The sequence below is a fragment of the Diachasma alloeum genome, unplaced genomic scaffold (genome assembly GCF_001412515.2).
Source record: "Diachasma alloeum isolate Michigan unplaced genomic scaffold, Dall2.0 Dall_scaffold_00211, whole genome shotgun sequence".
NCBI lineage: Eukaryota > Metazoa > Arthropoda > Insecta > Hymenoptera > Braconidae > Diachasma > Diachasma alloeum.
The window spans coordinates 100,200-126,476 of NW_021680376.1; the positions used below are offsets into that span (position 1 = coordinate 100,200).

Below are 26,277 nucleotides of genomic sequence, written 5' to 3' on the forward strand. Positions count from 1 at the left end.
CGGCTAGAGGCCACATTTCCCGAATATTCCCGTGCCCGATGTACGTTCTATAGCTAAACACCAGCAAGTGATGGAAAACGTAAGGAGGTTAATTAATCTGTCCGCTTGAATTTGCAATTCATAAAATATTCTATTCGTAAATTTTTTTATTCATGGAGAATATTTTGGCAACATCCTACAAGCAACATATATTTGGAGCAAAATGTAAAAATCGAAATATGGTAGGAGATAAGGTGGCGCCGTGGTCTCGCAATGATTCTAGATTCGAAATTCCAGCCAACCGTGCATTTATCTTTTTTTTTTACAGTTTATCGTTGATACTGAGCATCCTCATAGGCATTATTTTATTGAAAATATTGTTTCACAAATTATATAATATACAAATTATTCCTTCATCATTTTCCTATTATGGCTGGATGACAACTTGAAACAAGTTCAATATTCTCACCAATAGTCTCTTCATGGGCTCCTGCGGTCCTGATGGACCTAATCTGCAAGTTATTAAACTTTTTAAACTTTTTTTACGAATTTGAGAACAAATAAGTGTCCATCATGAAAATAATTCCGTGGAGTTTTGATCAATTATTCTCATCATCGAAACAATTCAAGATAAATTTACAGAATATTGAAAAATTACCATGAATTTTCCTCAATAGTTTAAGTGACAACAAATGTCTTATCGTGGGCCTGCCATGAGGGCAATTCCAAGGATGTTTGATCATCCCCATCTGAGTGATCAATCTCCTCATTTCTGAAGTATTGAGAGCTTTTCCAATCATCACAGCTCCTCGACAGGCCCTCGACGCCAGCATCGAGCGTACTCTACTGGGCCTGAGGATTGTCTGGTCCTTGATGCCCTCTGTGCCCCCCTCCCTGATCAAAAAAATGAGCTCCTCGAGGTCCTCCTCCCCAAACTGCCAATTCCCACTCACTGGCATTCCTGTCAAATGGACTCGTTGGCCTGGTTGAGCGTCAGGAGTGATGGACAGGGTGAAACCGTTGGCGTCGAACAAGTTCTGGTTCTCCATGACTATCGTTTCGTTCAATGACGTGAAGTTCAGAGACTTCGGTGCTATAAGCTTCTGAGTCTTTAGTTTTGTCTCGTTTGAGAGCTTCTCGAAACGGTATTTCTCATCGGTTGCGTGCTGATCAATTATGAAGAGATCGGCGTCTAGTTGGGAGATTATGAAACCTAGGTTGAATTGTCCAATGATTTTCATCTGCGAGATGAAAGGATCAATTGATAAATTTAATTATTTCCTCATTCTTTACCATTTTTTTAATAGACATTTGATAGAATTTCAAAAGTATAAGAATTACAATATTCATATGGAAGACAACTCATGAAAAAACATTTTCAAAAAAATCTCCTTTCCCACTTTTTACCTTGGCGAATGATTCAGTAGTCAGTCCCTTCTGCAATTCCCTCTCAGCATCTGCACTCTTCGTATCGATCTCAGCCCTGTATTTAATCTCAACATCTTCATTCCTCCTCTGCTCCCGTCTCCTCCTCCTCTTGAGCTCAACAGCAGCTTTAATCGATTTGAAATTGATTTCCATGTCGATATCTGGTAATTTCTCTGTTGGAAACACATGACATCTGTTGCTATCATCCCCTCGACTGACAGCAACAGATGTCTCCTTCTCCTCAGACTTGTTCACCGAGACCATTTGCTTCTTGCTGGGAGGTCGATCAACCGGAGACATTGGTAACGATCTCTTGAGAGAATTCTGTATCTCATCGAGACTCAAACTCGTGTAATTCCCCTGCATTTTATTCCACTTCTGTTGGAGACTCATCTTGACAACTGCCAGAATGACCTTCTCCTGGGTCAGGAAAATAGTTCTCTTATCAGGGGTGACATTGACGTCTGCTGTCTCCTGTGGCAGCTTCAGGTTCAAGTAGACGAAGGGGTACTGCTTGTTGTTGTACTTGTGATAAACATGATTAATCAATTTATTTATTTTCGTGAGAACACAGGGTCTTCCATTGATGTAAAAGAACTGGCGGTTCGGTGAGGCGCAGCCCATCCTGTGTTCACAGCTGCTGCTGTAGAATTCCCAGGAGAAGTTCACTGAAATGTCTTCAGGTAAATTAAAGTCTTGCAGAACTGCCTCGTCAGGCTGGACCAGATCGATCCTCTCAATTCCTTTGAGGGATTTTTTTCCGAATACTGAGGATGCGTTGATCAAGACATCATCAGATCCAGTGGTGCTCACAACAACACTCGTCTTCCCATCTTTATTGTTGGAACATGTGATTTTTATTCCAGTTGACACCAGGCAGTAGCCATAGAGCACCTGCAGGGCTTTGGTAAATTCTTTTTTTATGTTTCTTTGGAACTCCTTTGCTCGGACTGGGAGGCTCTTGAAGATGTTCCTGACTGAGACAGTTGTTCCCACCTCTCGTGCGCAGACCTCCTTCTTCGTGAGGTTTCCATTCTTATTGAAGTGGAGCTTGAAGGCGTGGGGAACAGTCGAGTGTCTTGTTGTTATGCTGAGGTCTGAGAGGGAGCAGAGGGAACTTAGGGCTTCGCCTCTGAAGCCGAAGGTGGAGATCCCGAAGATATCGGAGAAATCTCGGAGCTTTGATGTGTGATGCTTGAGGCCTGGCAATGTGGAGAACAATGGCAAATTAAAAAAAGTATTCAGTAGACAACGGCATAGGGCAATCCTGTTTTAATCTTTAATAACTTCATTTCCATAAGGTATTTTTTCAGAGCTTAAAAAGAGATTCACTGACAATTGTATCATTTGGTCACGAGATATTGAAAAATGACATTATTTCATAATGAAAATTTATATTACCTAGTCCTTCGAAATCAGTCTCCAGGACACCAGAACCATTATCACTGACTGTAATACAAGTTTGTCCATAATCTACCAACTTGATGTCGACATATGTAGCTCCACTGTCAAGACTATTTTCCACCAATTCTTTTATCGCAACAGCCAGATCCAGGACCACCTGACGTAATTTATTTAATTCTTATCCGTTAAAAAATGAAAGGATTAATGATATTATATTGAAGATATTTTTTGATAACCTCACCTGTCCCGAGCAGATTTGGTGAACTGCTTCCTTACTGATGACATTTATCTTCTTCGAGGGCTCGCAAACTGCCACTGGCTCATCTGCAGTTTCTTCTGCCATAATTATTAGATCTGATCTGTCTATTAAAAATATAATATTTTCCAATTTGGTCACTCTCTTGATGTAAACAAAACCACTGAGACCAGCTTCAGCTGAGGCGAATGATACGTCAATTTATTTTCGTTTCGTTTCTTTCTCATTATTCTTTGTACTTTGATTTATTCAGATTTGTCAAGGAATCATTGACATTAATGGACATTATTATGATTAAAAAATTCTCCTTTTGTAATAGTTAATGTACAAATGTAGAAGAGAACACTTTTAAAGATAGGGAGGGAGAGTTTGGAGATGTCGATAATATATCGACGAAACTAGTGTATATTTTCGTGTTGTGAATAGTGGTGTATGCATAACCTTTGATGAATTTTTCTTATTATCATCGATAAAATAAAGCAGGTAACACCTCTAAATTTCACAGTCTTCAACATTTATTGATTTATTATCACTGTCAACAACTCTATCATCACTTACTCCACAAAAAAAAAAAATTGAGTTTCTGCAATTGTCTATTGATCTTCTATTCATTCGTTACAGCTGAGAATATAAATGAAAGCATTCTCATCAACATGAGCCTGAAAGGATTATTATTGTGTCGTGCCTTCCACACGACCACAATTCAGAACGAAATAAGAAAATTATCTCGATTAAGAGTAGTCGACAACAGCGAAATTGGAAAGCAAGCTATGATGGAAGGAAAGCCACCAAAATGTATCCATATTTATAATAAAAAAGGAGTTGGTTACATTGGTGAGTCTTTCTTAACAAAAAGAATACAAAAATAAACGGCCTAATGAAATCCTCAATTCAAATTTTCTAATTAATGTTGTAGGGGATCGAGTTTTAGTTGCCATAAAAGGTGAGAAGAAGAAAGGAATTCTCGTGGGTCTGAAGCAGAAGCAGACTACAAAAGTCCCCAGGTTCGACTCCAACAACATCGTTCTGATAGATGACAGTGGAACTCCCCTTGGTACTAGGATTCACGTGCCCATTCCCCACATACTGAGAACAATTTTGAAGGAGAAAACGCATTCGAAGGGTGCGGATTACACGAAATTAATTGCAATAGCCTCACGATTTGTATAGAATTAATAAATCCATGTTAAGAGTAATCGTAATTGTTTATTCTATTCTTCTTTGTATTCTGTTTTATGCAATTCTCATTGAATAATATGTTATGCCCCAAAATAGTGGAATTATCACTGTTGCAATTCTTTGAAGTATTTTCTTCGGGGTTTTCTAATCAATTAGGAATAAATTAGGCAAAATAGAAGATTTGGACATTAATATTTTTATTATTGAACAATTTTTCTTTCTCCTCGAATCTGAGTCAAACAAATACATCGCAATCAACTGTAATATAAATGTTGGAAAATCATTGGAAAAGAGGTGAGGTAATTTTGAATAAATTTGTCTCCCAGCCAGTCATTTGAAAATTCTATCTCTAGAAATGGTAATAGAAGTAGCTAGGCTCTGATTGACTTGCTGCTCGAGGATAATAAATTCAGCCCATCGTTGTTAAAAAATATCAATTGATCAGTCTATTCATAACAGTCAAGCTGTATTTCAACGTAACAACCAACTGTTCTTAATTTTCCTATCGTCTCCTCTCTTTTTAGTAAAAACAAATGGCAAATACGGTACAAGTGTCTACTGAGACTAAAGAGTTAATGAAGAGTATAAAATGTTATCGTTCGACATGTCAACTCCCGGTTAATCCCTTTATAAACATTTAGTGCTCCCAATTCACTAGTTCAGATACGCTTGGGTGTTAGAAATATGGAAACAGGTAATATACATTGTCGCTGCTGGCAAGATTATTCTTAATTTTGAATTTTTTATAAAACGAGAGTAGTCTGAGATTGGCCCATTCAATTTCTTCAGGATGAGCTGCGAAGCCGCGGGAGTAAAAAAAAATACTGAAGTGCAGGAAAAACTATATGCCATGAATTCTCAGCCAAACTCAATAGAGAATGCAGAAATCTGAAACATGGCTTAAGAAACTTATTAATTTTAAAGAAAGGATAAATAATTTTAAGAAATGTTTACAAAAACGGATTCACAAATGCTGAAAATGTCGAATGTTAAAGAAAAGGGGATTATATTAGGAATTTGGAAGAGATTGAGTTGGATTTAAAAAAAAAATTTGACAAGCCCTTCACGACAGAGAGAGGGCATGGTATCCAAGCAAGATGGTAGCCCCAAACGAGTCAATCACTTCGAACTCTTGAACATTTCTTCAAATTATTCATCCTCTTCAAATCACCTTTAACTCGTTCCATCCAATTCCCAGGAAAGAACAAATTTTTCACGATATTCTCCAAATTTTTTCTTCCCTTTTTGGCTAACAATTCATGGCCCAAATTTTCCCCCGCATTTCAGTATTTTTTTTTTACTCCCAAGGCCTGTTAACGCCATGAAACAATAGTAAAATCCCGCAAATATCGACTCAATGCCTTTCATTACCAAGAATTATGCGAAAAAATTAGCCTGTGGGAAAAAAAAATCATTCGCTGAGTCAATAACTTTTATTTCACGTCGGATACTGTAGTATAAATTCAATGTACGTCTCATGCTCCTCAATTACCATCAATTCTCATTAAAAAATAGTATCGCAATGATTCATCCAGACTCATCTCCTCCTGCATTTCCACTTCCTCTAAAAGATGACGATGAATGTAACAATTGGTATAGATCGTTGCACGTTGTTCATGAATTTTGAAATAATGAGCATTAAGAGAATAATGAATACAATTCCCTTCCTCTTTACCACGATGTATGCACAATTATTGGAATCAGTCACCAGCAACGACCAGAGTATATATATCTTTTTACAGTACAAAATACAGCTCCTTGCTCGTCCCTGTGTACATATATGTATATACACGTGCAACAGACATATACACATATCCAGTAACGAGGTATGTTTCAGTTAACGCGTGAGGATATAAAAAAAACAATAAAATTAAAGTAAAAACTCATTACAAAATCTTCATTAGGCGCTCTTCCATCATTTAGAATATAGAAAACACAATTTTTTTCACACAATGATCCTTTTTTTTTTTCATTTTCAAAACTTCTTTAATACCAAGAAAAATTCACACTCTTTTCATAATTGTCGTTATGAATTTATAATTCGTAAAAAAATGAAGAAAATCATAAGAAATATTTCGTCCAAAGCAACCAATGAAATGTTGATGAAAAAATTGAAATGTGATTTTCAATAATCCCCACGCCATTGCACGAATGATCATCAGCATTACAAAATCCTCATTAATTCCTATTCCATTATTCTTCAAATACATCTAAGATCTAGATTTCTCACACATGAAAATCTTTACTCAATTGATTTTTTCATCTATTATTATTCCTCGTGACTTTCTATCATCGTTATTAATTTATTAGTCGTTACTCACGTCGATCAATAGTCAATTTTGTTATTATTCTCGTCTCGGGACTGTTCGTTAAGGAGAAAGAGATACAAGATGCGTGGATACCGCAGGTATTAATTGTTTTCAAATTTATTATTAAATGCGCTATCAACCAGCGTTTCCACAATCATTTTGCTTTTTAATCATTAATTATTATAATCATTATATTACTAGTTACTATTTGCGATATCTTCCTAACAGAAGAGTTAAAGAAAAAGAAGAAGAAGCCTAAGAGCGCTGTTTCATTGGATTCAGTGTTCATTTCCTAAAAAAACACTCTGTTCTATTATTATTGTTAAATCCCCATTACAATTCATTACTTCCAAATGCATGAAAAGTCTGAAAAAAATTGTAACTCGGACTTGAACTATTTTTTTAAAGAGTTATTATTCGAATTATTACGAATAAATTTTTCATCATTCAACTTCACATGTTTCATATGCTTCATGTGAAACTCATTATCCATACATCTTGCATCGTTTTTTTTTTAAATAAAAAAAATTATGCAAGTATTTTCTATCAATGCAATAAATTGAGAGGTCATTAATAATGAAATTGGTGGGGAGGGGGTGGGGGGATGAGGAATAAGGGCTTCATAATTCTAAACGTTGAGATGAAAATCCAATGTGTTTTTTTTCTTTCATCACTTTTTCTTCATTTTCCTTTCTTTTTAATAATTATTACACAACATCGTTATTCATGTTCTTGTCTTGGTTATAAGTATTAGGGGTTCTTCGTTATGATTTTCTTTCCATTTCCTTCGTCTTTTTAAAACCAATTGAATTATCGCATATTGTGTAGTACTCGACTTTGTGTAAACCAAATCCTTCTCAAAAAAAAAATGTTATAATCTAGTAAATGAAAACTTGTGTTTGATTTTGTGCGGGTGACGCACGTGTGAGTGGTATTAACAGGAATAAAAACTCGGAGACAAATAAAGAAAAAGAGAATTGAGAAGAGGAAATCAAAGAGTTATTGGTCGTCAAGTAGCCATGGCTGAGGGGGGAAAAATGTTGGGGAGGAGGGGTACGTCGTTGTGGGAGAGGAATAATTTTCCCACTGAAGCGAAAAAAAAAAAAATTGCAAAGTATTTCGAGCCATTAACCATTCTATTATTCATCATTCCATTGAATTTACTTGTGTTTTGCAGGATACCCTTTAGTGGTTCATCATTATTATGTTTTAATACCGGATAAATACGCTTCAAGACCCGAGTGGACGTCCGCACATCCCTATCTAGCAAAAAAAAATGTTGTTTTCTTCCTTTCTCTTTTTTTTTCTTGTCCGGTTGTCGGTCTGTGTGCACCATTGCTAAAAAAACCAGCTTATCGCCATATTTTAATCAGCGATTGGCACATATTGACGGGTATTTTCTACTTCCTGTCGTCCTGATCGCACTCACGACTTATGTGACCGCTCTTGCCACACACGTAGCAAATTTTACCACCGGCTTCGGTGCAGTTGCGGGCAATGTGACCAGTTTTGTTGCAATTATAGCAACTTTGAAGGGCAAAACGACCGCTATCGTTGCCACCCTCTGGGCAGCTACGAGCAATATGACCAGTTTTGTTGCAGGTGTAACAGCTCATCTCAGGTCCCTTTGGAGGAAATTAATAAAAACGCATCTTTAGTCTGATGTTTGCATGGAAAAATAGATAAATTAAAAAAATAAAATCATTGAAATGTTGAATGTAAAAGTCTCAAACATTTTCTACCTGCTGACAGTCTTTTGCAATGTGTCCAACTCCGTTGCAACGGTAGCACAAGTCCTGATCCTCCTTGCACTCACGTGCAAAGTGTCCAAATTGGTTGCACTTGAAGCATTTCTCACGGCCTCTACCGAAACCACCGTCACGATCACCACGTCCACGATCGCTGCGTCCACCACCAGCACCACCCTGGGGGCACTCACGTGCAAAGTGGCCCATTCGGTTGCATTTGTAACACGCGCTCGAACTCATTATGGTTGATTATCTGTTGAGATGAATAAATTTCTCATTATTCCAATGAATCTCTTGACAAAATAATGACAACTATTGAAGAATGTTTACAATTATTATATTATATTATTATAATATATTCCAACTTATATATTCTAATGCCGCAGAGTGCAAAACAGGACTATTCATTCATCATTTAATCCAAAATGTAAAGAATCCAGAGAATTTTGAGTTTTCTTTTATCCATTTGTCTCTCAATATCATCCCGAACGAAAAAAAAGAAAAAAATTATCACAAATGATTTGTGTAATGAAAGGATGGAACAGAGTGTAGAAGAAAATGGCATCTTGCATCGAACCACGAGGGGAGGGGGTATGGAGGGTACACGTGTTTCCCACCGCGTCCTCCCAAAGTAGCCGGATTTAATGTCCCCCGTAACTGTTGACAAATCAAATAATATCCCCAGACCAATAAATTCCCCGTGCCCCTGAATTTCACCTGAAAATACTCGCTAAAAAGCCAACAACAATACCACATGAAACAATATAATCATCAAATATCCGCCAGACAACGTGGCTCACGCGCCCCCTCTTTCGCGAAATAAGCATGCAATGGCGCGGAAGATGGCATTCGAGAGGGACGCCGCTAACTGGCCAGTCCATTTTTTTTTCTTATCACTTTTACTCGTCCAATATGTTCCCCCTCCCCCAGCCTCCATTACACCCATCCATTTACTCCTTTTCGTGTGGAAAAAAAATTCTCAGTGGGCAAAACGACAGACGCGAACTCAACCAGAGAGAGAGATGAACCACCGGAGATGTGCGTGTGTGTGTGTGGAAGAGAGGGCGAGAGAGAAAGAGAGACCCACACGGAGGAGCAGTCGCGTGAGCGCCGAAGGGGTGCATAAAAAAAAAATTCCACAAAATGTATGCAGTTGGGAGGGATTATTACCCGGGAATAGCGGGGATCAAAGCACAATTTTCTGAAATTCGGAGCAATGGATACCGCGACCACGTGTAGGGTTTCACAAAATGAGAGAGCGGGGCTGAGGGATCTCCGGTTCTCCGCATGTGAAATCATGACCGCGCCGTCCACAAAATGGTAAAAAATCATGGGGTCTATGGGGGTTGCCCTTATCAGCCCTACATCACCAGTAATTCAAGGGTAATTGATGAAAAACTCACCTTCACGATTTCCTCCAAATAATCCAACAATTTATTATTTATTTGTTTGATTATTGACTCACGTCAATTCTGGTTATGATTTAACACGAACTCGTGGCTAATGATTACGCGCTTGTGGGAATTAAGTCGACGTAATTTTTAGTCGGTTTGTTAAACGTACCGATGCTTTAAGGGGCCAGACGTCTGTAAGCAACCATCGGCTACAAACAGGGGAGAGCAAGAACTATGGAAGGACCAATCGGCGTATTGCTGCCCGCCAAACACCACTGGATTTATTCGCTGAACGCAACCCCTGCATCCCCACCAGTCAGACTGCACTAGTCAATTGCCGCCTCAAAATCAATTCAGAGACGAGGTTTATCACTTTTTATCGGCATTATTGCATCGGAATAATTTAACATTACCATTGTGAGCAGGGGGAGGGAGAATTGATCGATTATTTGGGGCTTGGAGGGATGATATTTTCTTTTGCAGTGCCATTTTGATACTTCGAGGGCTGTGATTGGAGCGGTGGAAAAGCCGGCTGCGTTGGAGGGCCGTGTGCAACTACACTTATTACGTCGCTACCAAGCCGGAGATGCCGCGGATTGTCGTTGGGAGGGAGGGGGGGGGAAGGGAGAGGAAGGGGAAAGTTTGTAGATTATGGATAAGATTGACCGGGGGGGATCGATCGATGAGAGATCTTTGGGGGTGAATAACAAGGGTTTTTTTGGAGAGTTGTTCCATGAGGTCCGATGTTTTCTAGGGTGAATGGGTTTTTTATTTTCGGGTTGGGTGGCAAAATGGCGGAGGGGGGCTTCCGTCGTCGGTTGAATGTCGTTGTAAATTGACCTTGAGGTTTTTTTGGGGGAGGGGGGTGTACAATGGGCGATTAGAAATGGGCGATCGATGGAGATTGGAGAAGGGGAAGGGCCAATGGGGGGACGGGGTTGGAAGATCGCGCCAAAATGGTTGTGTCAGGGGAACGTGTGTTGGTGACGTTGAAAAGTTGGAAGATGCATAAGTGACGAGTGTTTTGATACAGTTGTGATTTTTTAATTTTGGAGATTTTAGTAGGAAAATGTCAGGGGAGAAGCGAGAAACAGGGGAGGATGAGGGTGATGATGAATGGGTTGGTCCCAAACTTGCGGAAGCTGCACCTGTGAAAAAACAAAAAGGTATTGGGTTTTTGGGGTGATCGTTTAACCTGTCAGAGTCGCACTTCACGAACGTGATTATGAATTTTTTAAATTATTTATTTATTTAATGCTCATCTGGAAATCTAAGTTGCTTTGACTCTATTAGGATTACAATTAGTTGGTTGCAAAACAATGCCAAAGTATAATCGAAGGGAAATAACAATAATACATTTTGAATTTTTTTATTTTCAAGTTCTGGAGTATGAGAAAGTTTATGTTGATAATTTACCCTGCTGCGAGTGTTATGAGAAGTCATATATGCATAGAGATGTTGTAACCCACATCATTGTCACCAAGTAGGTATTGTTGGATATTTAATGAAAGATAAAAAATAAAAATAAGAATAATGCTTGGGTAGATATAAAACTGTATTCTATTCTGCTCTATTAATAAGAATGGTTGACGAATAACTCATCACACAGGATCATAATGTTTTGGAAACGAAATACAATGCTAACAAATTTGAGGGGAGAGTGGATTGGAATTTAGAAGATTTTTTGTTGTCTCTTTTAATTCTAAGAAATTAATTATTCTTTCTTCTTCTCCCCAGAACAAATTTTGTAATAACAGCAAGTTGCGATGGCCACGTAAAATTCTGGAAGAAACAGGATGAATTGATAGAATTCGTTAAACATTTTAGAGCTCATATCATGGCAATTCATGGTTTAGCTGCTAGTTACAACGGAGTTTATGCAGCTACCATTAGTTTGGATAAAACCCTAAAGATTTTTGATATCGTAAATTTCGGTGAGTATAATTGAATTTAGAATTGATGAGTTTTTCATTATAAAACTTGTAAGATTTAGTCCAATTTAATTACTTCTTCCTTTTTTATTCATTACTCTTGCTTTAATTTCAATATAAAAAAATGCAAAAATTTTTGCATCTATTTACAAGCAATTATATTCTCTATTTTCGTCAGACATGATCAACATGATGAAGTTTGATTACGTTCCTTCATGCGTGGAGTGGATCTACACATCTGGCGATGCGATATTTGCAATAGCTGTTTCTGATAGAGACTCCCCAAAAATACATGTCTATGATGGACAAGCGACTGAGAGAGCTCTGCATGTCTTCGAGGATTTGCACAAAAAGCCTGTTGTTGTCATGAAGGTAGGCAAATCCATTTATTCTCCTTCATTACTCCACATTGGCATAAACTTCTCATGTTTATCGAATTATTCATTCATTTAGTCATTGATTTATTTACGTATTCATTTAGCTATTTATCGACACCCAACAGCATAGAGTTAAATACAGAATCGTATCATTAAATAAAATCACGTGAAAATGAATAATTTACAAAAATTTAACTTAAACATTGAAAAAAGTAAAAAATCTTCATCATTATTACATCATGTATTTCAGTACAATCCAGTTTTCGAGACCTGCATATCGATCGATCAATCAGGATTCCTGGAATACTGGACAGGCCCTAAATCAGAGTACCAATTCCCCAAGTGTGTCGCATTCGAATCGAAATTGGATACCGATCTGTTCGAATTTGCGAAGAATAAGACACATTTGTGTTGTCTGGCAATATCCCCTGATGGCAAGAAATTCGCATCCCTCAGCAGTGATCGAAAAGTTCGAGTCTTTCATTTTTTGACTGGAAAACTTTACAGAATCTTTGATGAGTCGTTGCAGAGGTTTTCACAGCTTCAACAGACTACTCAACAATTACCTAATATGGAGTTTGGAAGGAGGTTTGCATTATTTTCACAAATACACATGTTTTTTCTCAATAGTATTAATTTCCTAATTTCTGTGATTTCATTTTTTTTTTTGTAGAATGGCTGTAGAAAGAGATTTAGACAAAACAGAAACAAACCTGGGCAATATAGTATTCGACGAATCAGGATACATGATAATGTATAGTACAATGTTGGGTATAAAATTAGTAAATTTATACACAAGCCGTTGTATTCGAATACTAGGGAAGCCTGAGAACATTCGACCAATGCAATTGGCTTTATTCCAGGTATATATTTATTCATTCTTTAATTTTAATGGAAATGTGACTAATAGATAATGAAAAACATTTATTGCTAGTTTATAAATCAATTTAATTAATGAGATAGTTCAAGTAATTTTTTGTTCAACTCTGCAATATAATGGATCAATAAATAGTAATAATTGTCATCTGTATATTTGTATTTTTCTCTAGGGTAAATCACGTAAAACTGCATCAATAACAGTTGAAATGGAGGCATCTGAGAATCCTACACTGGAGCTCAACAAGCCTGACCCAACATTATTCTGTACAGCACACAAAAAGAACAGATTCTTTATGTTCACGAGACGTGAACCTGAGGATTCCAAGGGCTCAGAGTGCGACAGAGACGTGTTCAATGAGAAACCCTCGAAGGAAGACATCATCTCCTCGACAGATGCCACCAACATGCAGAAGATTTACGACACTGCTATCATTCACACTGCTCTGGGGGATATCCATGTGTCTCTGTTTGGGAAGGACGTCCCCAAGACTGTGGAGAACTTTTGCGTTCATGCTAAGAATGGCTACTACAATAGCCACATTTTTCATAGGGTCATCAAGGGCTTTATGATTCAGACTGGAGATCCAACGGGCACGGGCACTGGGGGCGAGAGCATTTGGGGTGGCGAGTTCGAGGATGAGTTCAGGTCACATCTCAAGCACGATAGACCGTATACTCTCAGTATGGCTAATGCTGGGGCTAATACTAACGGCAGTCAGTTCTTCATTACTTTGACGCCAACGGTGAGCATTTGTTTTAATTGTTTGCGCACAAAGGATTTATTTATTCATTGAATTTTAATTCATTTTATTTATTTAATTTTATCGTTCATTTGATTTTAGTCTGATCTACAAATTTTGGGAGTTTTTGGGCATCTTTAAGATGTTCTGTTCTAAAAAGATAATTTTTGTGTTTTCCTACAATTTTGAAAGAGTCCTTGAGTTTTGCAAAACAAAAAGAAAATGAGAAAAAAGAATAATGATGAACATTTATTGTTTTATTCAATAATAATGCACATTCGGGTATTTTCCTTGAATTAAATAATTGATAATAATATAATCGTAAATATTTTTTACAGCCATGGCTGGACAACAAGCACACAGTTTTTGGTCGCGTCGTCAAGGGAATGGAGGTAGTACAGAATATAAGTCAAGTGAAAACAAATCCGAAGACAGATAAACCGTACGACGACATCAGAATCGTGAGTGTATCAGTCAAATGAACTAATTTTTTGGACAAAAAAAAATCTGATGAATTGATTAAATAAGTCTTTATTGCATGCAATATTTTTATTCCACTCGTTATCAATCCTTCGATGAAGATGATGGATTTTCCATCTGATAAATCAGCCCCCTGTAGAAATTGTACGCAGCAGTCATGGAAACGAAGCCATTAACGCTAAACAGATTCCAGTTTTTCGGAATAATCACCAGGGAATATCTGCAATATATTTCTCAGGGTTGATAATCGATTCTCTTGAGATAAATTGAGGGGTTCAGTTTGTTAACCTGGACCAGATGATACCAGTGAGCATGAGGCTTGCCGTTTGGGCCAGGGAAATTGTCTCAGGCGGTCGATTGATGTCACCAATCCCAGCTATCACTAGCCCCCACTTGAAGGTCGGCGCCCAAAAAAATACGGTCGTTGGCCCTAGATGATCGTTAGGCTCAAAGAATAATTTAATCAATTTTTCATTGATGTTTACCTGCTGGGTGGAGAAATGTGGCTCGTGTTTTTTCGGGGAGAAGTGATGATATCCGCATCATTAATTTCTGATAACGACTCATTATTGTTTTTTTTTCTTGTCTACAAATATAATTCTACAGATTGGTAGTTGATTTTTTCCCAATTGAAGATGTCTTCATACACGGGACTAGACATTCAGTTGTTTGAGATTGAAAATTTAGAAGATGGATTTCAAAGAAAATTGCAGACTTCATTCATGTTAAATACTTGGAAAGCTTTCACTTATGATTCCATGAAAATTTCACTTCAACAGAATTTTATGAATGAACTAAAGAATTCCTTGTCCCCTCATACATTAAGAATTAACATAATGAGAAATTGCTTGCATGGAAATTTTTAATCTAGTCCATTGAAGCCCCCTAGTATCGGAAACATCTTGTAGTCTACACAGAAGTGCCGAGGACCTGCATTAAAGTCAAGTTAAAATGTTCGATGGGCTCTGAGTAAAAGCAAGGTAGCCAGAAAGAGGAATGGGATTCTGGTGGTGCTAGCATGTGGATCGTAGATACTGCGAGTAAAAAACGAGTAGGTCAAGGCGTAGGGTCAAGTGGATGAGAGACAAAAGCCACTTCGAAAACGATGACGTGGTCCACTGAATATGCATAATGGCGAATGTTTCAAGACAAAAGTTCATGAAGAATCGTGCCTTGTGCGGTTCAACAAGCCATAACAGTACGCAATGCCGTCCTTTATCTCTTCGTCTGTCCAGGGAAATATTAAAAACCCCAGCGTAAAATAGTACTTCATGTAGTAATGAAGATCTTTATTAATGATATGGGTTAACATCTAGCACACGAGAGGTAAAAATGTAATTTTCGTTTCTTCATATTGCGGCATGTATCACTAGTTCAAAGGGTGAATAGGTTCTCACAGCTCTTGGTTTTTCTCTTAAATCCAAGTAAATGCTTGAGGATTTTGCGTCGTTGTTTGTTTTTTCTGCGTCGTGTCACTTGATCCCGAGCCCGTTGAGGGTTTAATTTTATTTGGGCCAGGATTCCCACGAGAAGCTCGTCCACGTGGTGGGCTAGGCCTGATGAGGTCTCGATGAATTTGCAACCACAGCTGTTGGCTAGCCTTCTACCCACTTGCAATCAAAATTAAGAGAAGATATCATTTCGTTTACCCTAGGGATTTCGCTAGAAGATGATATTGGATATTGTATTGACTTTTATTTAACAATTCTGCAGTTCATCTGCACGAAATCCCTGAAATCTTTTGGATATTTAAAAATGGAGACATTATTATTCAAATTAATGGAAGCTTTTAATCGATTCCCCATTTTTAATTCGTAATCTCTAGCTTCAGGATTATAATTGATGATTAGTGAGGAATTAGTCAACTTAAGCTTCTTGCTAATTAAATGATTCATCGAATAATCCGGGGGGGGGGAGACGTTTAATAGGACATAATCCTGCAGTAATAGTGGCTTATGATATCACCATTACTATTTCAGTCATCATAAAGCGTGGAGAGAATAGATAAGGGATGAAATCGATGAACTTACGCATGGATGGAACTTCTCGTTTCCTCTCGAGATCTACTTTGTTCCCCACGAGAATGACACCGTGGGTGGCCATGTAGTCGCCTTTCCAGAGGTAGAGGAGTGTCTCCTCAGCGGTTTTTAGGGAGCGTCTGTCTACTACTGAGTAGACCACGACGTACACGTCGGGGTTGTACGTTGCACAGAAACTCTCCACCTGGAGGCAATAATTCCCCAAAATTCTTCAATTTTTCGAATTTTCGTTGACATTATTTTTGACATTCGTTATATATTTATTAAAGTTAATTAATCAAATTAGATTTTTTTAATTCCATTTGATTTTATTGTTTAAACTTCGAAAATTTGAATTTTATTTCTAATTTTGAAATGTTAAAAAACATATTCAGGCAATTTACAGAATTAATCAGCAATTATTTCAGTCTTCGTATTGATTGATCAACAATGTTGACAAACATTTCAATTAATGATAATTAATCACTCTCGTTATGCTCCAATTATTTTATTCTTCCACATGTATCAAATTGGATCATTTATCATCAATTACAGGACCGCCCGCTATTTATCACCCCTGCATTTTCGCGATTAGATCATTACGGACTGTCTACTTTTAGGTCAGAGATCCAACCCCTGACAGCTTATCTCCCAGGAAGATCACATATCTCCAATAATTTTTATAAAACCCACGTATGATAGTTATCTTGCTGTAGGGTGAAAGAATTCTTATCTGCTTTCAATAAAAGCCTAGAGTGCTTGAGTCATTGTTGACTCCGATAAAGGAACAATGATAAAACGCGACGCGCATACATAGGCTCATTAGGGAGAGCTATCGAAAAATCGACTGTTCAACAACATCGTCTATTATTTAGTGGTCCTTTAATGGTGACTTTTATCGCTTTTACATTCTTAATTCAGGGAGTTGTGTACATGAGGCACTCATTGCATTTTTTTCCGTAAATCATTCATGGTGAATTCGAAAATTGTTTTAATACTCACAGACATTTCTGATGCTGGATGATCTATAATCTCAAGCTCTGTTTCTTGTCCATCGATCATCACTGATACACTCTTCTGGCCATATTCGTCGTCTGTCAATAATGAAACATCAATGACATTGACGAATACTCAATACGTCATTTTATAAAATGGTTCGGAATTATTATTTAATCTCACTTTTTCTATTTAATCACACTTGTAGAGTAAAATTAAAATTTCAGTTCCCATTGGTTTTTCTATAAAATTTGGAATTTTTAATGACGAAATTCTTTGAAATTTCATTGGAACTATTAAAAGTTTAGCACAAGTTTTAGTCAAAAATTTTCAACAGTGGAAATTGCTGTTGCCTAGTGCAGGTATTTAATCCGAAACAATGAATCAATCCCAAACACAACTCAATCCTCTTCTTTCATCAACGGAATTCATTAAGACGGCCCTGACATGCCATGTACCTCGAGTGGGAATGCATCCATCAGACATACATGCCCCTGACACTGATTTGTGTGACATGGGTGATGGGTATTACGAAGCCAATTGAATCAGTGTAGGAACGAGAGGAATGAGATTAACTCGCTGTTGAATGTAGGCACCGCGTAATTGTAATCAAATTCCGATATTTTATATAAGGGAAGGGAATAGTTGTGTAGAAAAAAGTTTATACTTGTTTTATCCAGGTTTACGTAACAATCGATGTAGTGAATTGTTGGACTTGTTCAAAACTCATTAATTGTTAATGCAGAAAATAAATCGGTGATTCCATGTATTCGTTGATTAAATTTTTAAATTGAATTTCATAAATTTATTTTTATGAAAAAATTAACGAATCTCTTGACAAATTTTTTCTGTTGTGTAGAGAGTTGAAGACAGAGTGGTTTTGACATTGATAACTCTGATTTTTTCGTCCTTTTTTGGCTGAAGATTTATCGCGCAAAGTTTCTGCCTTATTTCAGTAATTTTTTTCACTCACGAGGACTCGAGAGTAGACAAAAAGCTTCTGAAATAGGGGAAAAACTTTGCACTATGAATTCTCATCCAAAAGCCGATGAAAAATAATTATAAGAAATGTTCAAAAACACGAGGTGATTGGCAGGTGGCGGCGCCATCTTGCTCGGATACAATGGCGATAAGATGGCGGTGCCTTCACCTCGTATTTTCAAATATCTTTTAAAATTATTCATCCTCTTCAGATCACCCTCAACTCACTTCATCCGGTTTCTACAAAACGAACAAATTTTTAGAGCCATCTTTCAGATTTTGTGTTCCTTTTTTGAGTGAGAATTCATCGCGCAACGTTTTCCCCCCATTTCAGTATTTGTTTTTCACTCTCGAGGCGTCTCGATTTGAACGCTTACCCAGAGATGCGTCATACGCGCAGATATACTCGCTAGTGGTGAATTGCACCGTCAGAGCGGTTTTGCCAACTCCAGAAGCCCCCAACATGCCCACCTTGTAGGTAGCCACTTTGTTCTCACTATCAGCATTCTCATCTGTCCCGATGCATGAATGCTGCGATCCCGAACTGTAATGAAACGCAAGAACAAAAACCATTGATTATTTCCCAAGCGCTGAAAAGAGCATTCCGATCTAGACCTCCACTGAGAAGTGAAATAAATACGCAGATGAGGCCAGAAGAGATACTAGAGGCAGTAATATTGAACATTCACGAGAGCAACTCCAATGTATTTTCCATTCCGGTCATTTTCTACGCTCCTTGAACGCTAACATTCCCCTCAGGAAGAATTTATTGCGGACCATTTCAGATGGAAGACGGAAATCCTCTGGGGGGACAATGTGAAACAAGTTCTTTAGACGAATGTAGAGCTGATGATAAAAGAACGAGCATTTCTTCGTGTATATGTTGGATCATTTTCTTGGCTATCTGTATGGCAGGCCATGTGTGTTTTCTCTTCGGAGACATTCGGATGGAGAACAATATATTTATCGTTAAAACTAAACTAATATTGGTTTTTTTTTAATCAACAAAAAAATTGATCTCAATAGAGAAATAGAAAAAATGAAATTCGCATTCTTTATGTCATTCTGTGCACTCGGAAAATATACCAGAGAAATAGTAATTAGTATATTGTCATAAACTGCCTAAAGTCCAGTCGAAATGGCCCTTTGCCCTGGCCACACGGCGCGAAAAAAAAATCGATATGGTCCCTGTTCGTTCCACTCAGCCAATCAGTCTTCCGTTCTGTTGACGGAGGCGGAATAATTAAGGTGAGGGACAATTTTTCCACATTGTCTGTTACAAACAAGATAAGACGTGTACATGAGCATCTATAAGTTGACAGTGCTCTCGATCTATTGACGGACTCGAAAGAATATGCTACACGGGGAGATTCTCGAGGAGCCCGCGCTGGGAATTGTGATGAGAGTTAATTGGCGACTGAACTAACTTCCACCTTGGGTAGAATTCCAAGTTTATGTGTAGTTCACGTTAACTGCGAGTTCATAAACTTCAGTCCGAGAAGTTTCAGTTGAAGTTGGTTTGGCTCATCCGCTTACTAATCCGGGGGTTTCGGTGTTGAGGATTTGAAAGCACATGCTGAGTATTTTATAGATTGGGGAATTCGGAAAGTTGAGGGTAATTAGTTAAATTGAAAATATCGGGGGACGAGTTGAGCGAGGATTCTGTCAGGTGTTTCGATACATTCAACGGAAATTATTCATTTGTATCTATTATTCAATATTACCCAATATTTCGCAAAAAACAAATAGAATTTCTCCTTCAGAATTTTTGAAATGAATTTTACATTTATTTGTCGATCCTATTCGATAGTTCACTACAATTATTGAAAATTATAGTGATCCTCGCTCTTTCAATAACAGAGAGGCATAAGTGCCATGAATATTCTGTGCTGACGCCCTTCTCCATTATTAAAGTATCAATACATCGAGCTTCTCGATTGTATCATCATTACCTGAGTAATCTGGCATCCCTGGTACTGCTGCAACTCGTTCCCGATGATGTAACACTGTTGATGCTCTTGCTCCGTCGACTCTTGAGGGAATCCCCGAGATTAAATACCCCATTGGCAGTTATGGAGAAAGACCTCAATCGATAGTATTCCACTTCGCTCTCTGCCTCATTGTCCTCGGCATCTCCGAAGAGTCCCCCTCGCTTGGTGTCCCCGAGCATTGGCTGAAAATTCAAACATGCAGAAAAAAATTGAATAAACATCACGAAATGTCATCTCTACGCGAAATGCTCTTTTACGAATTTTTCCGTGAAAAGAGGAGGGGAAATATGTGAGGCAAACGATGAATTTTTCTTCTCACACTGTTGATAATCTTTGGCTGAAATTTCTGCTACAATTCTCGGAAATTTTTATCACATCATATTTTGTAATTAGAGTCAAAATTTTAGCAGAAAAGGAAGGGAAACTGTAAATTTTAGTTTAATTTAATAATATTTCTGACAGTATAAAAAAAAATAGTTTTGGAATGTTTATGGAGTGAAACATAATTTTGACGTCAATGTTCTCTCTCCTTGCATCATTTATATAAATTAGTGTACAGTATGCATTTTGACGAGCTTTAAGAATTTTCCTCCCTTATCTCTCCAGTAAACATTGAAACAGACTTAACGCCACGTGGAATCCCTGAATTTCCCTCAGGATTTTCCCCAATTTCTTTTTACACGGCTTATCCCGATATAGATTCTCGGTTCAGTCACCCCCGTGACATGGTATTTCTCCCAACGCCGTAACGAATGATTCCATTTCATTTTCATTTTTTTCTTCGAACAAGAGATTTTGGGGAATTGAAACACGAGAGGAGGAAAACTTTTTACTCATAATCACATCATTTCACAGTCGAATTGTTCGAATTGTTGAAATATTTGGAGGGAAAGAATTTATATCAATTCAGACTTTGAGAAGTTGTCTGACATTCCTCTCAATTCAAGCGCAATATTTTTCCATCATGTCCACTCCGAGTTTCGCCGAGCTAGGTCAAAGTATCCGTAACGTACTGAACTCGAGTTACGAGTACGGTCGTCGAGTAATCAAGATAACTCTGAAGACCAGATCAGGCAAGGACTTGGAAATTGATAGTAGTTACAAGCTCAACTGCGAAAATCCACCGGTAAGTCCTGTCACATTAGGGTTACGAATGCAATTGAATTGTTGGGCTTGTCGACAGGCGAAAGGGGATGCTGCGGTGAAACTCAGACTGCAGGATTACGGAGTACTCTCGGAGAAGTGGGACAGCGATGGCACCATCAAATTGGAGTATAAAGTTGACGATGGAAAGATTTTTGAGGGGCTGGGGATCATCGGGGGGTACTCTTATAATCCGTCTACTAACGATTCAGGGCTTAAAGTCACGACTAAATTTAAGAACGATTTTTTGAATTGCAGCTGTTGTATCTGTACGTCTATTAATTTCCTGATTTATTTCTTTTGCTTTTTGAATTTTTTTCTCCACGATATTTTCCATCGATTTTTTATTCGTTCATCTGATTTTTAGTCATTTTTTTCCGCCAGCAAATGCCCTAGACAAACATTTAAACTTTCTCGCTGGAGTTGTAATCGGCCTCAAGGGTCTATTCATTGGCTACCAATTCGAATACGAATCCCCATCCAACTCCTTCACAGCGAGTAATATCGGAGTGACGTACAAATTCACTGATTTGAGTGTATACTTCAAGTGCTCCCCCGGGATGACGGACCATTACGACTTATCAGCTGTGTATAAAGGTATGCAAGTGTCCAATTGACCCCTCAGCTCAATCAATTTCGAATGGTTTCCCATTCAGTGAATGAAAATTTCAAGACCGCTATCAGTGGAACATTTACGGGACTCGATAATAGTGGCAATTGGTCAGCCGGCTGTGGTGTACAGTATAAACTTGATGAGACGTCCACATTACGAATGAAATTCGACAGGGAGTTACAATTGGATACCAGTATTCAGCAAGTGCTGTACGATGGGATTAAGGTGACGCTCGCTTTTGGGGTTGATTGTAGGGACTTTGTGAACAGTCGGCATCGGGTCGGCCTCGCGGTCGATATCGAGGTGTGAAGCGGTGAATAAAGTTTTTTAATAATAAATGACAACTAACTGTTCGTCATTTATTAATTAAAAATTTCAAATATCCAATGAAATATTGTTCTCTTGAGTGGAGAATATTCATCTCTACACTCTTAATTTGAGAGCATGTATCCATTATAATATAATAGTAGAGAATACTATTCACATTCCGCGTTGTAAATAATTTTCATCCCCTCGAGATAATATTTTTTACCTCAGCGTGCTCACAAAGGTAGGAGATATGGGAGAAGAATGATGAGGGAAAAATAACGACAAAAAACGAGGTACACTATCTTACGAGAATTTATATCGCGGTGAGAAGTGCAATTCACTCGGAGTAGGAGCTAGATAAAATCTTGGTACGTGGGGGATTGTACATGAACAGCGATTTTTTAGATGCTTCCGATGGGTGGGGCAGAATTGACAGATGAAATTCAATGAATCTGCGTCGGTCTGGCAGTTTTTTAAACTTTAATTCAAGTAATTCGGACGAGGTCTAAAAATGGCATTTTCGTACTTTTTGAATCATACTTAAATTTGAACGATTACAAAGCTTCCATTCGGAAGTAAAAATAGCCAAAAAAGTACTTGGATATCCTTAAAGCTATTTGCAATAAAATGAATGAATTATTATGGAAAATGTGGCTTCAACGGGAGAGAGGGGAAAAAATTGCGGAGAAATTCCCAAATTTGAAAATTTTTTCAAATTTGTGTGGAAAACTCACCCGATGTCTGGGCACTGCGGGCATACTGCTGGTCCGCCCCCGCTGTTGCCTGTCTACTCTCGCCCGCGAGGCTGTCCCAGGAGCTGATGGACTCGTTGGACTGGGGCTCAAGTGTGGTGTCATCGAAACAGCCCCAGGACTCAATATACTATTTCTGGTCGGGCTCCTAGGCGAGGGGGATAAATGCCCCCAGGGGCCCGCCTCAGCCTGAAGGAATCTGTGGGAGTTCACCAAGTTTCGAGCGATCAACTTTCACGGTTGAAACTTTTTTGTGGAGATATTGTTGCATTCTACTGCATTTCAATATCAATTCTTGTGAATGCAGTTATATCATCGGGGGATGAGTCCAGAGTACCAAATTTACACTCATAATTTGCACATTGAATTCATTATCAACTTCGTTAATAAAGTCTAGCGATCAATGATTTTTAATAATGAAATTGATTATCTAAATAGCGTAAAAATAAAATGTTCAAAGTACTTGAATATTGTTTTACGCAGTGACTATAATTCCATCATTCAAACGATAATTTAATCAAATTCGTTATTTAAATGACGTAAAATTCAAATGAATGGAATTTTTTGAGAATTACTTCATACCTGTGCAAATCCGGCGTAGGTCTGGCAACCGCAATGCTACAACTCCTTCTTCTCGACGGAGTTGGTGATTTGGGGGCTTCAGTCGTAGATTGCGATTGTGCACCCATGGAATGACCTCCCCCCCCATGCAATCGCACCTCAATCTCGCTACTTCTGCGTTGAAATGTTCGTTTTCCCCACCTCGTGTTATTTTTCTTGGCATCAGGACTGTCAGTCCTGCTAAAAAAAAACAATGAGGGGATTTGATGTGTCGTCCGACGGAATATAATTTTCGTACTCAACTCCCCCGAGAAACGAGTTTCTGCGTGACATGATAGTGGCTGAAGGTCAAAGGACAGTGCTAAACAAACTTAATTTACGTGTAAATTTCAGGTGGCTAGGGAGCACCATTGGGGGACCACTTTGGAGTTTACCTGGCCTCCTCAATTACTCCTTATCCTTGACTCCTATTGAATCTAGTATGCAGTCTCGTTATTCTGAATTAAAATTTACAAGGCACTTTTCAGCTGCAAACTACCATTATCTCATATTTCTTGGGTGGAAAGTTGCAAGGTTTAATTTGCCGATCATTTTTCATCTGAATACATGCTTCTGCACAATTTCAGTGAGAACTAAATGGATACACGTACGAAAAAATTTAATGGAAGATCCTGGCATTTTTTTTTCAGTTTCTTTTTCTGTCATTAACACCCCACAGCATACGGCCAATTACAGGGCCAGATTAATTATGCATAGAGTATAATAATGAAATTAATAATAGTTTGACATAAAACTTATGACAGAAAGCATTTTAGAATTAATACTCAAAAAAAAATATTTTATTTTATTTTATTGTGTGCATTATTTTATTGATTGTGTAATTTATTTGAGATAAATAATTTAATTTAACAAAATTAATTAAAAAATAACACAGCCTATTGGGAAGAACAGAAAAAACAGATTGAATTTTTACGAATGAAGAGAATTAAATCGAACTTTTGTAACGAAATGCCTTACGTGATTGGAATAAATTTAGAAAACCACCGGAATTTTCGCAGATTTTCCTGAATTTGTGCTAACTGATGTGGAAAAAGGGAATTCGCATGCATGAGGGGTTGTGAGGGCTCGATTTTAATACGAATTGAGATCAGTCTAACTAAAAGAATTATCTTGTAGTTAAATTAATCACTGAAAAATCAACAGAATTGAACCGAAATCTCCGAATTTACGTGATTTAAAATCTTATATTTACTTGATTGAAACAAATAGTAAAAAAATTTGAGTAGTTGTTTTTATTAATTTCGTTAATGCGCTGTTGGGTCTGTAAAATTCAACGGATAATCCTTTCCCCAAAATCGAATTCAATGTCACTCCCCTGAAAATTCCGTCTAGACAGTTCATGAACTTCCATTATTTTCCCAACACTATACGATTTAAATAGTTGACACAACTCGGTGCAACCGGCCTCGATACGAATTAGAATAGAAACATTTAAAATTAGAAATTCTCGGTGGTCTTCCTCAAAAGTAAAATACATAAGATCCAAAGTAAACAGTATTGCATCAATCACCTGGGTATGAGTTTGTCCTCCAGCATTGTTGGCAGATCATCAGTGTCTTCCGTGAGTGCAGCAAAAAAGTCCTGAAATTTGTCTGGAAAATTGCTCGGTGGGCACGTTGCTGTGGACAGTTGCACAGCATCCTGATGCTGCTCACTTCCACTTCCGCGGTACCTCGTTACTGTTGATGTTGCCATTTTTCCTCATTGCCCAAGAGTCCTCGGGGATGAGGGAATTATTCAACAACGAAGAGTCCAATGAATAAGTCACGAGGGTTTGAAGGGATTTGTTTCATCCCACGAGGCGGACCAATGCGATTAAAAGTCTGGCGTACCACAAATTATTCATTCCCAGTGGCTAATTGGTCACGGGATAGTTCGTTAATTCAATTAAACGTCATCACATATTGGGGAAGCCACATGTTGTCGGCGAATCTAGGGCTCCAATGCAATTGCGGAAATTTAATTTATCATCGGGTGCATCAAATCGGGGGTGTTGATAGAATCTTCGTTAAACTGAATTTTGTTTTTCCCGTCGACTTCCGGTTTGTTGATTAATCCATCACTGAGATAATTAACGGGACTTGTTCTTAATGAGTAATCATTAATTTTAATTCGTTGTTGTGGTGGGTTTTGATATTAATGAAAATGGGTGGAAAAATATTAGCGTCATCACATGACAGTCAGCTCCGTTCACCGACGGATAACTGAGGGTTGAAGGCTTTCGCGTGGTTGTTGTTATACTTTTCGTAGCCGGGAACACTCGCCTGGGGGTCGCGCAAGCGTGACTCGCTCCAACCCCGTTGAATGAGTCTGTTCTGAAATCTTGCTGATAGCACACACGCTGACCTCCTTGGTGGAAATGCATATCGAAAGTTGCTTGAGAGGTTTAAGGGAATAACAGACATTGAGCAACAGGAGGGGAGGGGAAGGGAGGATGAATAATCGGGGGCGTCAGTCCTCGGCGAATATCACTTGGAGATGAATTGAATTCGGGGCGAGATCTATCTTTGAAAGTGATAAATTTCGGGTTTTTTCCTCGGTTTATGAGGGGATTTGACTGGATTTTCTATTTTAATTAGTTTAAATTAAAGGTGTTTCCCTCGAAAAAATTAAAAACTCTTCATTTTTTTCTCATCTAAAAATTGTGGCAACGTAAAAAACATGTTGGGACGGCGGAGGACACAATAAATTTGTAATCATTGTGTAAAAATGTTAATTAAGTTGAAACTGAACTTATACGTACGCGATG

At 38.0% G+C, this 26,277-nt stretch overlaps 6 protein-coding genes across 7 annotated transcripts; 2 read left to right on the forward strand and 4 right to left on the reverse strand.

The window, feature by feature from the left end:
• Nucleotides 1-263: 263 nt before the first annotated feature.
• Nucleotides 264-3,438, reverse strand: LOC107036822 (mismatch repair endonuclease PMS2). Its single transcript, XM_015255019.2, has 5 exons — nucleotides 3,053-3,438; nucleotides 2,809-2,968; nucleotides 1,387-2,609; nucleotides 638-1,220; nucleotides 264-491 (listed from the first exon to the last, which is right to left on the reverse strand). The coding sequence occupies exons 1-5, from the start codon at nucleotides 3,152-3,154 to the stop codon at nucleotides 487-489; spliced, it is 2,073 nt and encodes a 690-aa protein (XP_015110505.1). The 5' UTR covers nucleotides 3,155-3,438; the 3' UTR covers nucleotides 264-486.
• Nucleotides 3,419-4,269, forward strand: LOC107036824 (39S ribosomal protein L14, mitochondrial). The gene is made up of 3 exons (XM_015255021.2): nucleotides 3,419-3,550; nucleotides 3,689-3,901; nucleotides 3,984-4,269. The coding sequence occupies exons 2-3, from the start codon at nucleotides 3,721-3,723 to the stop codon at nucleotides 4,235-4,237; spliced, it is 435 nt and encodes a 144-aa protein (XP_015110507.1). The 5' UTR covers nucleotides 3,419-3,550; nucleotides 3,689-3,720; the 3' UTR covers nucleotides 4,238-4,269.
• A 157-nt stretch (nucleotides 4,270-4,426) lies between these two features.
• Nucleotides 4,427-9,980, reverse strand: LOC107036823 (CCHC-type zinc finger protein CG3800). The gene is made up of 3 exons (XM_015255020.2): nucleotides 9,707-9,980; nucleotides 8,298-8,556; nucleotides 4,427-8,180 (listed from the first exon to the last, which is right to left on the reverse strand). The coding sequence occupies exons 2-3, from the start codon at nucleotides 8,541-8,543 to the stop codon at nucleotides 7,956-7,958; spliced, it is 471 nt and encodes a 156-aa protein (XP_015110506.1). The 5' UTR covers nucleotides 8,544-8,556; nucleotides 9,707-9,980; the 3' UTR covers nucleotides 4,427-7,955.
• Nucleotides 9,981-10,657: 677 nt separating this feature from the next.
• On the forward strand, nucleotides 10,658-14,163 carry LOC107036840 (peptidylprolyl isomerase domain and WD repeat-containing protein 1). The gene is made up of 8 exons (XM_015255050.1): nucleotides 10,658-10,863; nucleotides 11,078-11,180; nucleotides 11,435-11,631; nucleotides 11,807-12,000; nucleotides 12,256-12,593; nucleotides 12,679-12,868; nucleotides 13,055-13,627; nucleotides 13,963-14,163. Exons 1-8 carry the CDS (start codon nucleotides 10,767-10,769, stop codon nucleotides 14,104-14,106), a joined length of 1,836 nt encoding a protein of 611 aa, XP_015110536.1. The 5' UTR covers nucleotides 10,658-10,766; the 3' UTR covers nucleotides 14,107-14,163.
• LOC107036842 (mitochondrial pyruvate carrier 2) lies at nucleotides 14,130-14,671 on the reverse strand. The gene is made up of 3 exons (XM_015255053.1): nucleotides 14,590-14,671; nucleotides 14,393-14,534; nucleotides 14,130-14,282 (listed from the first exon to the last, which is right to left on the reverse strand). Exons 1-3 carry the CDS (start codon nucleotides 14,669-14,671, stop codon nucleotides 14,189-14,191), a joined length of 318 nt encoding a protein of 105 aa, XP_015110539.1. The 3' UTR covers nucleotides 14,130-14,188.
• Nucleotides 14,672-15,361: 690 nt separating this feature from the next.
• Nucleotides 15,362-25,713, reverse strand: LOC107036841. Of its 2 annotated transcripts, none has more exons than XM_015255052.1 (8): nucleotides 25,039-25,713; nucleotides 23,490-23,705; nucleotides 22,890-23,106; nucleotides 20,052-20,272; nucleotides 18,477-18,643; nucleotides 17,125-17,216; nucleotides 16,135-16,327; nucleotides 15,362-15,714 (listed from the first exon to the last, which is right to left on the reverse strand). In XM_015255052.1, the coding sequence occupies exons 1-8, from the start codon at nucleotides 25,221-25,223 to the stop codon at nucleotides 15,479-15,481; spliced, it is 1,527 nt and encodes a 508-aa protein (XP_015110538.1). In that variant the 5' UTR covers nucleotides 25,224-25,713; the 3' UTR covers nucleotides 15,362-15,478. The 2 variants fall into 2 exon arrangements, with proteins under 2 accessions (XP_015110538.1, XP_015110537.1); XM_015255051.1 differs by having other exon boundaries at nucleotides 23,490-23,708.
• Between the last annotated feature and the right edge of the window lie 564 nt (nucleotides 25,714-26,277).

Bases quoted from the DNA above. Each gene is read 5' to 3' on its own strand.
- LOC107036822 (XM_015255019.2), bottom strand. From the start codon at position 3,154: ATGGCAGAAGAAACTGCAGATGAGCCAGTGGCAGTTTGCGAGCCCTCG. The intron at 2,969-3,052 runs GTGAGGTTATCA...AAATTACGTCAG, and splicing joins ACCAAATCTGCTCGGGACAG to GTGGTCCTGGATCTGGCTGT. The intron at 2,610-2,808 runs GTAATATAAATT...CCACATTGCCAG, and splicing joins GACTGATTTCGAAGGACTAG to GCCTCAAGCATCACACATCA.
- LOC107036842 (XM_015255053.1), bottom strand. From the start codon at position 14,671: ATGAGTCGTTATCAGAAATTAATGATGCGGATATCATCACTTCTCCCC. The intron at 14,535-14,589 runs GTAAACATCAAT...ACGATCATCTAG, and splicing joins CACATTTCTCCACCCAGCAG to GGCCAACGACCGTATTTTTT. The intron at 14,283-14,392 runs GTTAACAAACTG...GAATCTGTTTAG, and splicing joins ACTGGTATCATCTGGTCCAG to CGTTAATGGCTTCGTTTCCA.
- LOC107036824 (XM_015255021.2), top strand. From the start codon at position 3,721: ATGAGCCTGAAAGGATTATTATTGTGTCGTGCCTTCCACACGACCACA. The intron at 3,902-3,983 runs GTGAGTCTTTCT...TTAATGTTGTAG, and splicing joins AAAAGGAGTTGGTTACATTG to GGGATCGAGTTTTAGTTGCC.
- LOC107036841 (XM_015255051.1), bottom strand. From the start codon at position 25,223: ATGGCAACATCAACAGTAACGAGGTACCGCGGAAGTGGAAGTGAGCAG. The intron at 20,273-22,889 runs GTGAGTTTTCCA...TTGAATTTTCAG, and splicing joins CCGCAGTGCCCAGACATCGG to CCAATGCTCGGGGACACCAA. The intron at 15,715-16,134 runs GTAAGTTCATCG...TTTGATTGCAAG, and splicing joins ACGAGAAGTTCCATCCATGC to TGGGTAGAAGGCTAGCCAAC.
- LOC107036823 (XM_015255020.2), bottom strand. From the start codon at position 8,543: ATGAGTTCGAGCGCGTGTTACAAATGCAACCGAATGGGCCACTTTGCA. The intron at 8,181-8,297 runs GTAGAAAATGTT...TTTCCTCCAAAG, and splicing joins TTGCAAAAGACTGTCAGCAG to GGACCTGAGATGAGCTGTTA.
- LOC107036840 (XM_015255050.1), top strand. From the start codon at position 10,767: ATGTCAGGGGAGAAGCGAGAAACAGGGGAGGATGAGGGTGATGATGAA. The intron at 12,594-12,678 runs GTTTGCATTATT...TTTTTTTTGTAG, and splicing joins AATATGGAGTTTGGAAGGAG to AATGGCTGTAGAAAGAGATT. The intron at 13,628-13,962 runs GTGAGCATTTGT...TATTTTTTACAG, and splicing joins TCATTACTTTGACGCCAACG to CCATGGCTGGACAACAAGCA.